This window comes from Microtus ochrogaster, unplaced genomic scaffold (assembly GCF_000317375.1).
Source record: "Microtus ochrogaster isolate Prairie Vole_2 unplaced genomic scaffold, MicOch1.0 UNK20, whole genome shotgun sequence".
Classification (NCBI taxonomy): domain Eukaryota; kingdom Metazoa; phylum Chordata; class Mammalia; order Rodentia; family Cricetidae; genus Microtus; species Microtus ochrogaster.
Genome location: NW_004949118.1, coordinates 1,038,869 through 1,051,602, shown reverse-complemented (window position 1 = coordinate 1,051,602; position 12,734 = coordinate 1,038,869). Strand labels below are relative to the sequence as shown.

Here is a 12,734-nt window from a genome sequence, read left to right as displayed (position 1 = left end):
TATATATATATATATATATATATATATATATCCTCTCCAGGGGAGCCTGAGCCCTGAACTAAGGTTACCCAGGCTTGGGTTCCCACTGGACCATTTCACACTACACTTCTAAGCTTCCCCCAGCTTAGGAGGGACACGAGCTGTCACCTGAACCTACAGGAAAGAATGGAAGGCTCTGGAAAGGCTAAACCAATATTATTATATTTTTTTTGTTGTTTCCCCACAAAGCTTACGTTTTGAGAGAGGGTCTCACTATGGAGCCCTGGCAGGCTTGGAACTCATGATGATCATCCTGCCTCTGCCTCCCTAGTGCCAGGACTAAAGGCATAGTCTACCAAGCCAGGCCAAACTCAAGGTCTTTGTTTCTTAAGCCAAACTTCTATCTGTAGTGTTGAGTTTGCTATATACAGATCCATCATTGTGACAGACACAAAAAAGAAAATCAGGAGATTAGGTGAACAGACCTTACTAGAGACTTCAATAAACTAAAGATGAATGTTGTAATCCCTGCAATATCCATGCAAAATTAGTAGTACAACTGGGTGCAGTGGTGAATGCCTTGGATTCCAGAACTTGGGAGGTAGAGGCAGATGGGTGTCTATTGAGTTCAGAGTCAACCTGGTCTACTTAGTGAGACTGTCTCTAAAAACACAACAACTCAAACAAACTAAAGACAAAATACTAATTAAACCAAAAATAAGGCAAAAATGGAGGAATACAAAGGAGGGGAAAACAGACAGGCACACACTATCAACAGATCAACAGATAGCTGGCCATGGTGCTGGAAATACATTCTGTGCAAAGAGACTAAGGCAGACCAGAGACCCGATTATATTGAGCTAGCAAAAACCAAAACCAAACCAAACAAAGCGACCCTGGATTGCTCCAAGCTTATGATTCTCCTGTTTCAAGGCTGGGTTACAGGTGTGACATCATGCCCAGCTGATATACAAGCTTTTGAGTGACACGTGTTCACACAATGGCTTATATTCACTCTACATCAGCAATTGTAGGATCTATAGCGTACAAATGAGGAAAACCGCATAAAACGTGGGCTTCAGGTCCCCTTAACCCTTAACCTTGCCATTTTTTGACCTGGTCTTGTGTACTCTAGTCCTGAGCTACCCCCCTCCCCAGCTTTAGTTTTGAGGCTTTTTTTTTTTCGCTGTCTTTTAATGTAACACCATAACATGGATAGGCGGTTGGATTTAAAGCAAAGTTAGTGACCTTTGTTCCAGCTCTGACGTAAGCACAATTCTTTAACCACCTTCAATTCGTTCGTACTATGGCCAGGCAGCCATCTGACATGACCCCACTGGCTGGAAGACTTTTTCTTCATTTTGTTATACTTCTAGGCTGGCCACTGTCAAGTTTTTTCTGTTTTGCTTACAGAGAAACCTTTTGAGTGCATCGTTTTCTATAGCAGCCACGTTCACACTTAGGTAAACTTCACTGTGTGAGAATTTGCTCCTTTTTAAAACCGCCACAGAGAAGCCTGTGACGCACCCTCAGACTGTGGACAGTTCAGGCCGTGGGACAGCGGACAGGGCTTTAGCAACAAAGGAACTTCACACTAAGCATGACTTTGTCAGAACAGTTTTGTGGTATGTGACAACAGAAAGGAGCATGACCAACTCCCTTCTTACCAGCCAGGCTTTGTAAGTGTAAGGAATTTCCTGTCCCAACAAACTCCACTTGTACATGGCACCAGTTTTTCAAACTTATGACCCTGGAAAGCTTCATAAACTCAGAGTATCATCGGAGCCAGCACTTTCCCGGTCATGCCGTCATCATGGAAAATGCTTTAAAAGCATGTCAAAGGTGACTGCTCCACAAAGGAGTGTACGTTCAGATGCAAAAGCCTGTACCACCTGTACCACCAGAATTAATACTAGAAAGACATGAAAATTGCTTGTACTGTTTACTTGTGAGAAATTAAGCCTTTCATTTAACATGGGCCTGTCTGAAAGATGCAGCAGCTTACTACTGATGTATGTAGTGATATCTAATACTTAAATGCTGGTACCTCGGTGCAATTTGCCAATCTATGCAAAGACTGAAGGGCCAGCTCCGCCTCCAATCAAGAGTAAATATCACACATCCTGTTTATTCATAATGGTTTGTTGTCTACGGCTCGTCAAAGCAGTGACACACACCTCAAAGTCACACTCCTCCCTGCCCCCCACTTCCTGCTCGTGGGTGTACTGTATTCCTGCCGGGCTCTAAATGCTTCCTTCAAGAAAGTACTCCTCATGGCAATAACTTTTAAAGAAAATACTTTATTACATCATGAAAAGATATCCAACAACTAGACTCATACTTGCCTGAATCTTAAAAAAAAACAAACAAACTGAAAATGTATTCATTAGACTGTATGTGGGTATTCTGTTCCACATGGAAATAGAAAGACGCTACGGCTTCTAAGTATTGCACAGTCTGGAAAAAAAAAACATCAAAAAAAAAAGGAGGGGGGAGAAGATCACATGATATTGGGAACATCTCACATTATGAAAAATCTACCAAGAAACATTTTTAAAAGAAAACCCTCGGTTTCTACAGTAGCTTTAGTTTGTAGTTCTTGGAATGAATGGCTGCATTCCATTGAAGACATCAAGACATCTTAGTAACAGGAAGCTTCGTTTGAGCAATCCCATGTGCAAATATTCATAGAAAAATATATAAAATAATGCATCTCTTGCCATCACTCTGACAGTCAGGACCGTATTGTGGAGAACTGTTTCGGATGAAGAAGGGTTAAGCTGTAAGTTTGGCCTGCAGCTCCATCTCTGCTGCTCGTTTGAGTGCAACATCCACTAGGAGCTGGAATCCGCTAAAATCCTGGTTGAGGTCTGGCGGAGTAGGGGGAGGAGTGTTGAAAAGGCCGCTCTGAGGGTTTGGACTCGGTCCAGATTTGCAAGTGTCCTCGGGGTACACGAGAGAGGTGTCTGTGAAGCTGCTGGCTGTTATTTGCTGGACGTCTGTGCTCTGTCCCACACCAACCGGCTGGCAGAGAGAGAAAGGCCCATCTTTCAGTGCAGTCACAGTGGTATGGCAGATCACTGATGGGCGAGCCAAAATGGATCCCGGGGAGGAAGGCTTGGGAGACACTGGCCTCCCTAGGGTTGGGTTGGGTCCAGCTGTGCAGGAATGAAACGAGCTCTCGTCTAGGGCTGGCATGAAGTTTTTGATACCCATGGCAGCTTCCACAGAACTAGCTTCTGAAATCTTGGCCCCACGGCGGGAAATTGTGAACTGATTTGGATCTTTGCCATCCTTTCTCAGCATGTCAGGGAGGAGCCTGCGGCGGGCGTTGATGAACCAGTTACAGACCTGAAATCACAAGGATCTGCTTCAACACTTTCTCTGTGCACTCGACAAACAGGTTCTGAAAACATCCTATGTAGGGTGCCTAACTGACCTCTCTCTCTCTCTGAGTTAAAGGAGGCGTAAAAGGGCTTATCTGGGGACTAAGGAGGTAGTTCAAATGATGGTAGAACATTTGCCTAGCAGGTGAGGGACCCAACAACAGCCATGAGGGACTTACAAGTTATTGCAAGGCATTCAAGCTGAGTCAGCCTGCCCTGAGGACAAATTTGCTATGGTCCTGTCATTATCCACAAACCCTTTCAGGACCAAGGGAGAGGCATAAGATCTCAAATACTTGAAAATAACTTTAAGGAAGGTTCACCTTTAAGTCTGCTTCAACCTACTACCTACTGCCCTAGCATTTAAGTTAATCAACTACAGGAAAGCTTTTCCTGTATAAAAGAGGCCACACCCCCCAGTAACTGATTTCTCTCCGTTCAAATGACTGTGTCAACAGACATAACACGAATTACCTCACTGAGGTCTGTCCTTGTTTAAATATCAAACCAGTTTCCTGGGCAATAGAGTAAGGTTTAACCTCCTTTTCAATACACATTGCATAGGCTCTTTCAGGCACTGAAGGAAATGCTTCCTGACCGATGAGTGCCAAGTGTTTCTGTCCTCCATAAATAGCCCATTATTAGCTTTTCACACTATGAAGTTTAAAATGGAAAGGTTCTGTTTCTCGCTTTCTCTAGAGAGGGGAGAGCTTAATGAAATGACACACGGGAATGCTAGAAAGTCTCTAATGGTAAATAAAACTAGCGTATGCACACATTAGGGGGAGGCTTGGTGGTGGAAGCCCAGCAGTGCAGGGGTGAAGTCCTGGCGCTGACCTTTAGCTTTTCAGCTTACCTGCAGTGTGGAGAGGTGTGTCTGCTGGGAGAGCAGGGCTTTCTCTTGCTCGGAGGGATATGCGTTGTATCTGTGTTCATACAGCCAGTCCCGCAGGATCTGAACAGACTCCTTGGGCAGGTTGCCTCTCCTCCTTCTCTTGCCAGACGCCGCTGAAGAGGACAGGTCCAGAGGAATATCCATGCTGTCTTCATCCTCAGTCTCACTGCCGGAAGCCGCGACAAGGCCTGCGAGAGGACACGGCCACGTCACCATCACCAGCAGAGCTGCATCTCAGAACTCACTCACTTACACTATCCCTGTCCTTGTGAAGCTTTCAGTCCTGGAGACTCAACCAACAAAATTCTCAGTCTTTCTTGCTATACCCAATTGAGATGAAACTTTTTTTTCTAACATGATACTTAGAAAAGCCAACTTGCACTCAAAGGGAGTAAGAAGTCTTCTCACTTGAAATAGGAAGGGGAATGTATCCCACAACCTTGTCTTTGAGGTCACTGCTACCTAGAGACACTATCGAGTGACTAAGGTTGAAAATGCTTCTCTCCTTTTGTGAAAGATTTGCTGTGAAGCAAGCACTGCACATTTTTATGTACTTCGATGGTCCCTAAGCTGTCAATTAGATATGAACCTAGAATGCTACCCTGCCCATCAGTTTTTAATTCTTACATGACAAAGAAAATTGAATATGCAACCCACAGAGGAAACCATTTTGGTGATATAAATGCTTTAATCCTACCGGAAATGTTAAGAATTCCCAAACCCTACAGATTATTTAAATCACAGACCAATGAAAATTCAGGCCAGCTTGACTTTTACAGACATTTTAGAGTCATTTTGAACCTTAAGACGTTTAATCTAACAAAGCTAGTAACTGCTTTTAAATCTAAAAGTCAGGCAATGTAAAGTTTATAATATATGAAACTTTCTATTTGAGGGGAAAGTTTGCAAAAATGTATCTTTTCTAAGCTTTGTATAGCTTTTTATCCAATCTTAATTGAGCTCTTTTATTGATCTAGGAAATAAAAACAGAATATTCTTCACAGTGAAACATCAACTCCATAAATTTTAAAGGAATTTATTTTACAACCAGGAGCAGACTGACTTTGTTGACACATTTTTAGCTTTGCCTGCAGGGGGCAGAAGGTGCTAGAAGGCATTCCTACAGGAAAAGCCCAAATCCCCCAGACAAAGTAAAAGCAAGTTCTAACAAAAGAGGCAGATGATTTTGCAAATTCACTGTAGCTTAAGGCTTAACAAACTGCCATAATAAACCACAAGAACCCTCCATTTTTAACTGCCATGCAATTCAAGTGTCCCTTCTTAAAAATGCAATTAATGCTTCGAGAGAGAAAAAAAAAAACTCCAAAGAAAGGGCAATTTTTAAAAACGAAAGCACTTTCATTGTACAGAATTTGAGAACATTTAAAAGTCCCATATTGAAATCTGGGTGAAAAACCATTTTAAAAAACCACCTTCGACTATAAATGAGTTCCTGATTCACATTTGCTTTGATAACCAAGGAAATCTCACTCTTAAACATGTCAGGTTAATTGGGTAAGTAACAGCATTTGAATAAAGCAATTTGCTTCAACTCCCCCAACTTCAGAAAAGCCAGGCACTCTATTCCCTGCCCCCCTCTTTTTAAACCTAGGAGGGGAAAAGTGTGAAACTCGCTCATTGAGCAGTTAATTCCCAACTGTAAATTGGTAATAACAAAGTGCTTGAAACAAAAAACCCCTAAAGCCTGCCCTTTCGTCTGATCACTCGAGTTTGACAAAAAGCATGCATGATCTTTCAGAATAGGTCTAAGGACACAAAGCAGGTTTCAGTTAAGCAACACCAAACTGCCGCCCCTGTTCATTTGAGAAAGAAAAAAAAAAGGTAGGGAGGAAGGAGGGGAAAAGGAGGGGGAGGGAGGAGAAAGAAAGAAAAAGAAAGAAAGAAAGAAAGAAAGAAAGAAAGAAAGAAAGAAAGAAAGAAAGAAAGAAAGAAAGAAAATCAAGCCTTCTTTACAAACATTTCCAAAGCATGCAGAAAGGAACAGGAAGTTAAGACTTGGTGCCTTGGGCGGGCCAGCTGATGTGTTCAGCGTTGCTAGACCACGTTTGCTACTGTCAGAGCTGTTTTCATTAAAACTCGCTCCCAATTGTGGCTCGACTTGGAAAAACACAGGCTTTTTTCCTTGTTACTCATTTCCTACTGTAACAGAGCTTTTGAAAGGTTTCCCGGTCAGGACTTGTTTCCAATAGTCTCGCTTTGCTTACACTTTTTGAAAAAAAAAAAGAAAAGAAAAAAAATGCGGTTGGGGAGGGAGAGAGGTGGGGGTGGGACAGAATCACAAGCCTCTTACTCTACCCACATACAAGGAAATGTTGTTCAGAAAGCCACAAGATGGCCTGTGGATCCCATGGCGCTAAGAAGCAAATCTTGCTTCACTTTCTTTTTCTGAACCTCTGAAACAAGGTTGGGGGGTGGGAGAGCTTGGGTTTTAAAGATCTAATGGAGACTAGAAAAAGAATGCCAGGAAAGATCAAAGGAAAAGTTTAAGGATAAACAAACTTAACAAGTCTCCTCTTTGGACAAGTAACTCGGATGGAACTTCACACCCAAGTCACTAAATCTATCACGCAGCACGGCCCTAAACTGATTCAACGGGGCTTGGAGACCCCGTGAGGACATTTGGGGGTTTCCTAGTCGAGCCTTCTCCCAGCCGGTTCCGAAGCCATTTTGGGAGCTCTTTCGGGCTGTCTCGGCTTTCTACGAAGGCACTTTATTATCAGATCAGTCTTTGTTCTGAAGTTGAAAGATGTTCAGACTTTCCTAAGACACACAATAGGCGGACACGTTTAAGCAGTCCTGGCCCAAGGACAGGGAAAGCTTGCTCTCCCCTCCCAGGTAGTCTCCGGCAGGGGGGAAGGCAGGGCTGCAGAGGCTCGCAGTAGAGGGAGGAGCCGGAGGAGAGCAAGCAGCTTTTGTTCTTTGGAGTTCTTCAACCCCTACTGTACAAGTTAGCAACCAAGCTGGAACAATGGGGCTCACTGCCTTAGGGTTCTGCCCCCATTCAGACCATGTGCCGGGGAAACCTAAAAAGGGAAAGGAGCCCGAGCCACCTCCGCAGTCTCCCCACCATAAGCTCTGAAGCGGCTGCCGCAAGTTTCCCCTCCAACACGTCACCGCTCATTGTTTCCACGAGTTGGGGATTGACTTGCGGGACCCACGCGCTCTGGGCTGGGGACCTCTGATGTTTTCCCCAGACCTTGCATCTAAGGAAGGGGACACCCAAGAAGGAGGAGGCTAGTAGCCGGTCCCCCTCCCCACCCACGGAATCCCGGCTTCGCATTCAGCACCGCACCGAGAACCACTCAAAACCAAAACACCTCATGTAGATGCTTCTGGAACAGAACATCTCCCACCAGATCTACATCTGTCAGTCTCGTCAGAATGACACGACTCTGCAGAGGATCCCGAAGCCTTCCCCAAAGCTCAGCTAAACTCTTCCAACTCTAAGCGCCCAAGCTCTCGCTATACCGGGATGGAGATGGGCAAGGCGGCGTACTTAACCAAGTACCCGGGGGTCTTCATGAGTTCCGTATGTTTCAGGGTCTCCTACGGAATTACATCAGCACACTCTATAAGGAAGAGAGCGGGGAGGAACCCCGGGGTGTCTGTGTACGGGAGGTGGCCACCGTAACTGTGTTCCGTTGGAACTGCAGTCGTTGGAACTGCAGTGGCGGTCTGGGTCTGAAAGAATGTGGAGTAACAAACTCGAGGAAGCTCTTGGGCATGCGCAGCAGCACCCCCCCCTCCCCCGGCCAGCTTCCCCAAGCGATTAACTTCTGTTTTGAACCACCCCACATAAATCACAACAGAAAAGCCAACTCTAGTCCACGACTGAACACTCGAGGGACCTCCCAGTCAGGGATTCCAAAGTTAGCTTCAAAAGGGACTTCACAGGCTTTTGACCTTTCGGGTTTTTTTTCCCTCTCCCCTGTGTATTTTGTTTTTAAACCAGACTGACGGCAAGTTTTAGTTGTAAAGCTTGGTGGAAACAATGACAGTTTCGCTCTCTGCATTTACAACCAAGCCTGCTTGTCACACTTGAACACATCTTGACTGCATGGTCCTAGTGTTCTAACAGGCTCACGCTGTGCTAAATTCATCGTGGGAAAACTTTTAGAAGCTAGTAATCTTAAAAGTCCTGCTTCCCTCGCCCTAGAATGATGTGTGGGTCCTGGATCACATTCTTTTGATAGTGAAAAAATAAAAATAAAAACCAACCACATCCCTAAAAAACAGTACCGTGGTCTGGGGGAGTGAGAGCACCCGGAACCGAACTTTTAGACAAAAGGTAAGGTGGCTGGAATGAGTCAACGACCCCCCACAGGGAAAAGCGAGGTGTGAGGGGCCCCTTAAACACCCAACCCACACCCCGTCCCAGAAAACAGCACTAGAGACCACGCGGCGGCTGGATCGAGCATGGGGTGTCAGTGAAGACAATGAAACTTGGAGGCGCACAAACAAGGCGCCGAGCGTGTTTCTTGACAACGTGCCAGCAGCGTGGTGAGGCTGTTCCCCACAACAGCCCCTCGTGTTGTGTCTAGAAGGAAAAGAACAGCAACTGCCATTCGAGACACAGCCTCAACAAAGAGATCGGCCACTTCTCCGGCCCGAGTGCCACTGGGCGGAAAAGTCCACCAAGTCAGTGTCCCCAGATTCAGCACGGCCCGCACATGTCCCGCACTGAAGCCCCGGGTGCTCACAGCCCGCCGCAACCTTACCCTTTTTGCTTTTCATTCTGGAACTCCCGTCCCAGCGAGAGGTTAAGCTGGGGTTTCTAGGGGCCAGCAGTCGGAGTGGCGGGGGGCGGGCGATGATCCTCCTTTACTGGCGCTCCGGTAACTTACAGAAGAGTATTCCAGCCACTATTGCTACACAAGGTGCTTGGGTCCCAGGCGCTGACTCCTGGGTTGGAATTCAAGTGACACTTGGGCTTCCTCCAGCCAGGATCTTCTGGCAGCCAGCCGGGGGCTCTCTCTCGCCCAACTCACTCCCCTCCCTACTCTACTCCTTTGTTTCCCGCTCCACTCCGCGCACCTCCGCGCTGTCAGAGTGAGAGAGCAGAGGGAAGGTACAGGAGGTCCTGCCTCCGCCCCCAGCCGCCCGCCCAGTCCCCCGCCCGCCCAGCCGCTCCTCTGCCCCTCCCCCGCACCTTCCAGCTCTACAGCCCTGATCCGGGGGCCGCGGTCACTGGTCCCGCTCTGGGGTGGCGGAGCCCAGAAACAGGGTCATGCCTGCCTGCCTGAAGCGCTAACGCCGTCCACATCCCTCAGACCTCGGCGGCCACACTGGTTTCTCCTCCGGGGCCTTTCCTCCCGGAGCGAAAAGTGCTTTTAGTTTGCAACAGATGGGGAGAGAGTTAAGGACACCTCCTCCTTCACTCCGGTCCATCCCAGAGAAGAAAAGACACCCCCACCCTTGTTTTTGACAGCTGCCCCAAACTCCACTTGTCCCTGCTCCAGCCGCAAGAGGCAGCGGCTGCTGATTCAAGGGGTGGGGCACCGGAGGAAAAGTATTCCGGACAAGAACCAACTTCTTCCAGTAGGCGCAGCTGCCATTGACACGCGGGCGCGGCGCACCCTTCTCCCCGTGGACTCTTCTTGACAGTGGGAGGTGTGTGTGGAGGTGAAGGGCGCGGGGCGTGGGGGGGGAAGATGAGACACAAACTTAAGCACCCTAGGCGAACGTCTGTTCCCCCAGGCTCTGAGTTCCGGATTGGATTGCAAGACAGTTTCGAAATCTAACACGTTGGGGATAGACACTTGTCATGCTCACATGGTCTTTAAACGTCTGGGCTTGGGGGTGACTGGGGCGCGTGTGTGCCCCTGTACAATCCCCCCCCGCCGCCCACCTTTGTAGAAAAGGGTTGACCACGCCGGGGCTGCTCGTCCGTTTCGGTAAACAGTGTCTAACTTTGTGGGCTACAATCCCTACCATAGGATACCCCCTTCACCCTCCAGTATTTCAAACAGAAACTAGCCATTAAGTATACACTCATTCCTATTGGTTTATTTTGCTTGAGAGGGGAGCTCCAATAGGAGTTCAACTATGAATCCCCTCCACCCCCGCCCCAAATACAACCCAGATGCTGTTTTGGCTGATTTCAAGATGCGCAAGTCCGCACTTCTGGGTCTAGTTTTCACCTATGCCCATTAGTTAAAAAAAAAAAAAAAAAAAAGGCAGCAAACCAACTGTCACATGTCACAGAAGACTTTCCCCATTACTTAAAAAAGAAGAAAAGAAGAAAAGAAAAACCCCAAACGTAAATAAGCCGAGAGGCGACGTCAGCGCCAGTGTCTGTCTCCAGTTTCGACTCTGTGGCTGTTCTGGTTTTGTGACCTCGGTGGAGATCCGGCGGGAGGAGACGTCCCGGAGAAAACAAGGTTAAAGCCGAGTCACACTAAGGCGGCCACAGAATGACCCGCTAGACTTTGGAGTCTGTTTACGATACGTTGGAAATTAACGCGTGCCTACGCCGCGCCCCCTTCCCAAAGACAACCCCTCAGGGGAGTGCGTTAAAACCCAGAGTTAAGGAAGCTTGGGATACTTTTTCCAAAATGAACCAACTGCGGGAAGCGTCACTGAGAGGCAGGAACCTTAAAGCTACCCTACCCCCACCGCACCCCGCGCGCTCCCCGGTGGTTTGCAGAGTGCACGCGCGGAAATTAAAGCACAAGGCGGTTGTAGGACCGTGTCCAGGGAGACAGAGAGAACCCACCGGCTGGCAGCCCCCTCTGCAAACTGCCCGGGTCGCAGAGCTTTCCGGGACCTGGCCAGCGATGACTCAGCTGCTGCGCCCGGGTGCGGGACTGATGTGATGCGGGGAGGGGGCCGCCCGTTTGGAGGGCCGCCTCTGTCTGGTTTTGAAGGGTTGTTTGTGGCTGGGATTGGTGGCTCACATCCGCTGAGGACTCTGGAGAGGAGGGAAGAAAGACGCGAGGAGGAGGAGCTGGACAGCGTGAGTGGCAGGAGTCCGGTTCGGGCCCGGCTGGGACTGCCTAGTCGCTTTGTTTGCTAACTTGGGACAGTGGCTTCGGGGCCACTCCACGGGACCCGCCTCGGGTCGGCTAAACCCAGCCGCGGCAGCGCGAGGCCGAAACCTTCCTTCCCGGCGGTTACCCGCGCCCACGCGGTGGCTCTCATTATGTACACAAAGGTAGCTTTTCTTTTCTCCAAGTCAGCCTGGCTCACGAATGCGATCCGCAGGCAGCCGAAATGGAAACCGGGTTTAACGGTTTGAAAACAAACTTTACAGGGCTAAGCGGGAGGGGTGGAGAGAAGTAGAAGCCTCTTTCAAACGAGCACGGGAGGGGGGAAAAAAACGCAGAATAAAACTCACCGTGACGCGAAGGCCAGCTGGACCCCGCCAAGGCACACCTTCTGGTCGTGTAAATCATTTCGAGGCCGTTAGGAAGCGGGGAACGCGCTGGCCGGATTCTGAGATCAGCTGGAGCCTTATGGTGCCCCTCCCCCACCCCTTCCACCGCTGCGGCCGGAGAGGAGCTCGTTAGGAGCTTCGCATTCCTGCAGGACAGTGTGCATCCGCTCTGCACAGCTACGAAAAGGGAAACGACACCCCCACCCTCACCCCACTCCCCAGCTCGAGCTTGTAACACCAGCAATATATGTTTTTTTTCTTTTTCTTTTTTATCCGCTGTCTACACGGCAGAAAGACGAGCTTCAGTTCTGGCTGTGTCACTCTGAAAGTCTCGGGGCCTCTTCCGCGTCACTGATTCAATTGACTTTGGGTTAGTAGTTGCTGCCACGTGTTATTTAATGGATTTTTAAAAATGCCTTTTCATCGAATTGCTTAAGTACAACCGAGCGGTGGCCTTGTGCTCTCACAGCCTAGCGACAGACGTTTTCCACCACTATTTGTTATTTATTCATCTTCTTTGCCGTTCATGCAGTCCCGTTTGGTGCCTTAAGACAAGCAGAGTTATTAAAAGATAATTTTCCAGGTCTGCAAACCCTGAGCTGGCAGAGATTCAAATGGCACAAACTTGGGAAAGCCGAGAGAAGAGGCCGGTAGCAACAAGTTTGTTATTATTGGTACCAGGCCTGTCAAATGATGGAGTAGTTCGTCTGGACAATTGCTTGGGTGTGATTGCCATCAGGTGCTGGCCCGGGGTTGGGGACGGCTGACTCACGTGGTCATCGGATCTCTTGCTTGGAGCCCAGCAAGGGCTGATATTTATAAAATATGTAGGTTGGGCTCCAAACACTGCACAGAGGATCTGCAATCATCTCCTCACATCTCAGATCTGGGCAGGGGTGGGGGACGGTGAGGGGGCACGCTAGTCATTGTCTTTTCAAGGGCCAGTTATCTTGTGAGCTTATCAACATTATCGGATAATTCTCTTTTTCAGCTGTCAGGGCTGCTTTTGCTTTTGAGCACTTTCTAGGAAGTCCACACACACACACACACACACACACACACACACACACACACACAC

The 12,734-nt window shown here is 48.2% G+C and overlaps 1 protein-coding gene and 1 long non-coding RNA gene across 3 annotated transcripts in view; one reads left to right on the top strand and one right to left on the bottom strand.

Annotated features, from left to right (window-relative positions):
• Positions 1–2,298: 2,298 nt before the first annotated feature.
• Tgif1 (TGFB induced factor homeobox 1) lies at positions 2,299–11,928 on the bottom strand. Of its 2 annotated transcripts, none has more exons than XM_026789520.1 (3): positions 11,618–11,928; positions 4,222–4,448; positions 2,299–3,330 (listed from the first exon to the last, which is right to left on the bottom strand). In XM_026789520.1, the coding sequence occupies exons 1-3, from the start codon at positions 11,673–11,675 to the stop codon at positions 2,755–2,757; spliced, it is 861 nt and encodes a 286-aa protein (XP_026645321.1). In that variant the 5' UTR covers positions 11,676–11,928; the 3' UTR covers positions 2,299–2,754. The 2 variants fall into 2 exon arrangements, with proteins under 2 accessions (XP_026645321.1, XP_005367616.1); XM_005367559.2 differs by lacking the exon at positions 11,618–11,928 and adding an exon at positions 9,000–9,325.
• LOC113458409 overlaps positions 10,856–12,734 on the top strand; it is a 10,585-nt gene continuing 8,706 nt past the window's right edge. The window contains exon 1 of the long non-coding RNA XR_003378796.1: positions 10,856–11,434. This is a non-coding gene — a long non-coding RNA (uncharacterized LOC113458409). The remainder of the gene's footprint in view (positions 11,435–12,734) is intronic.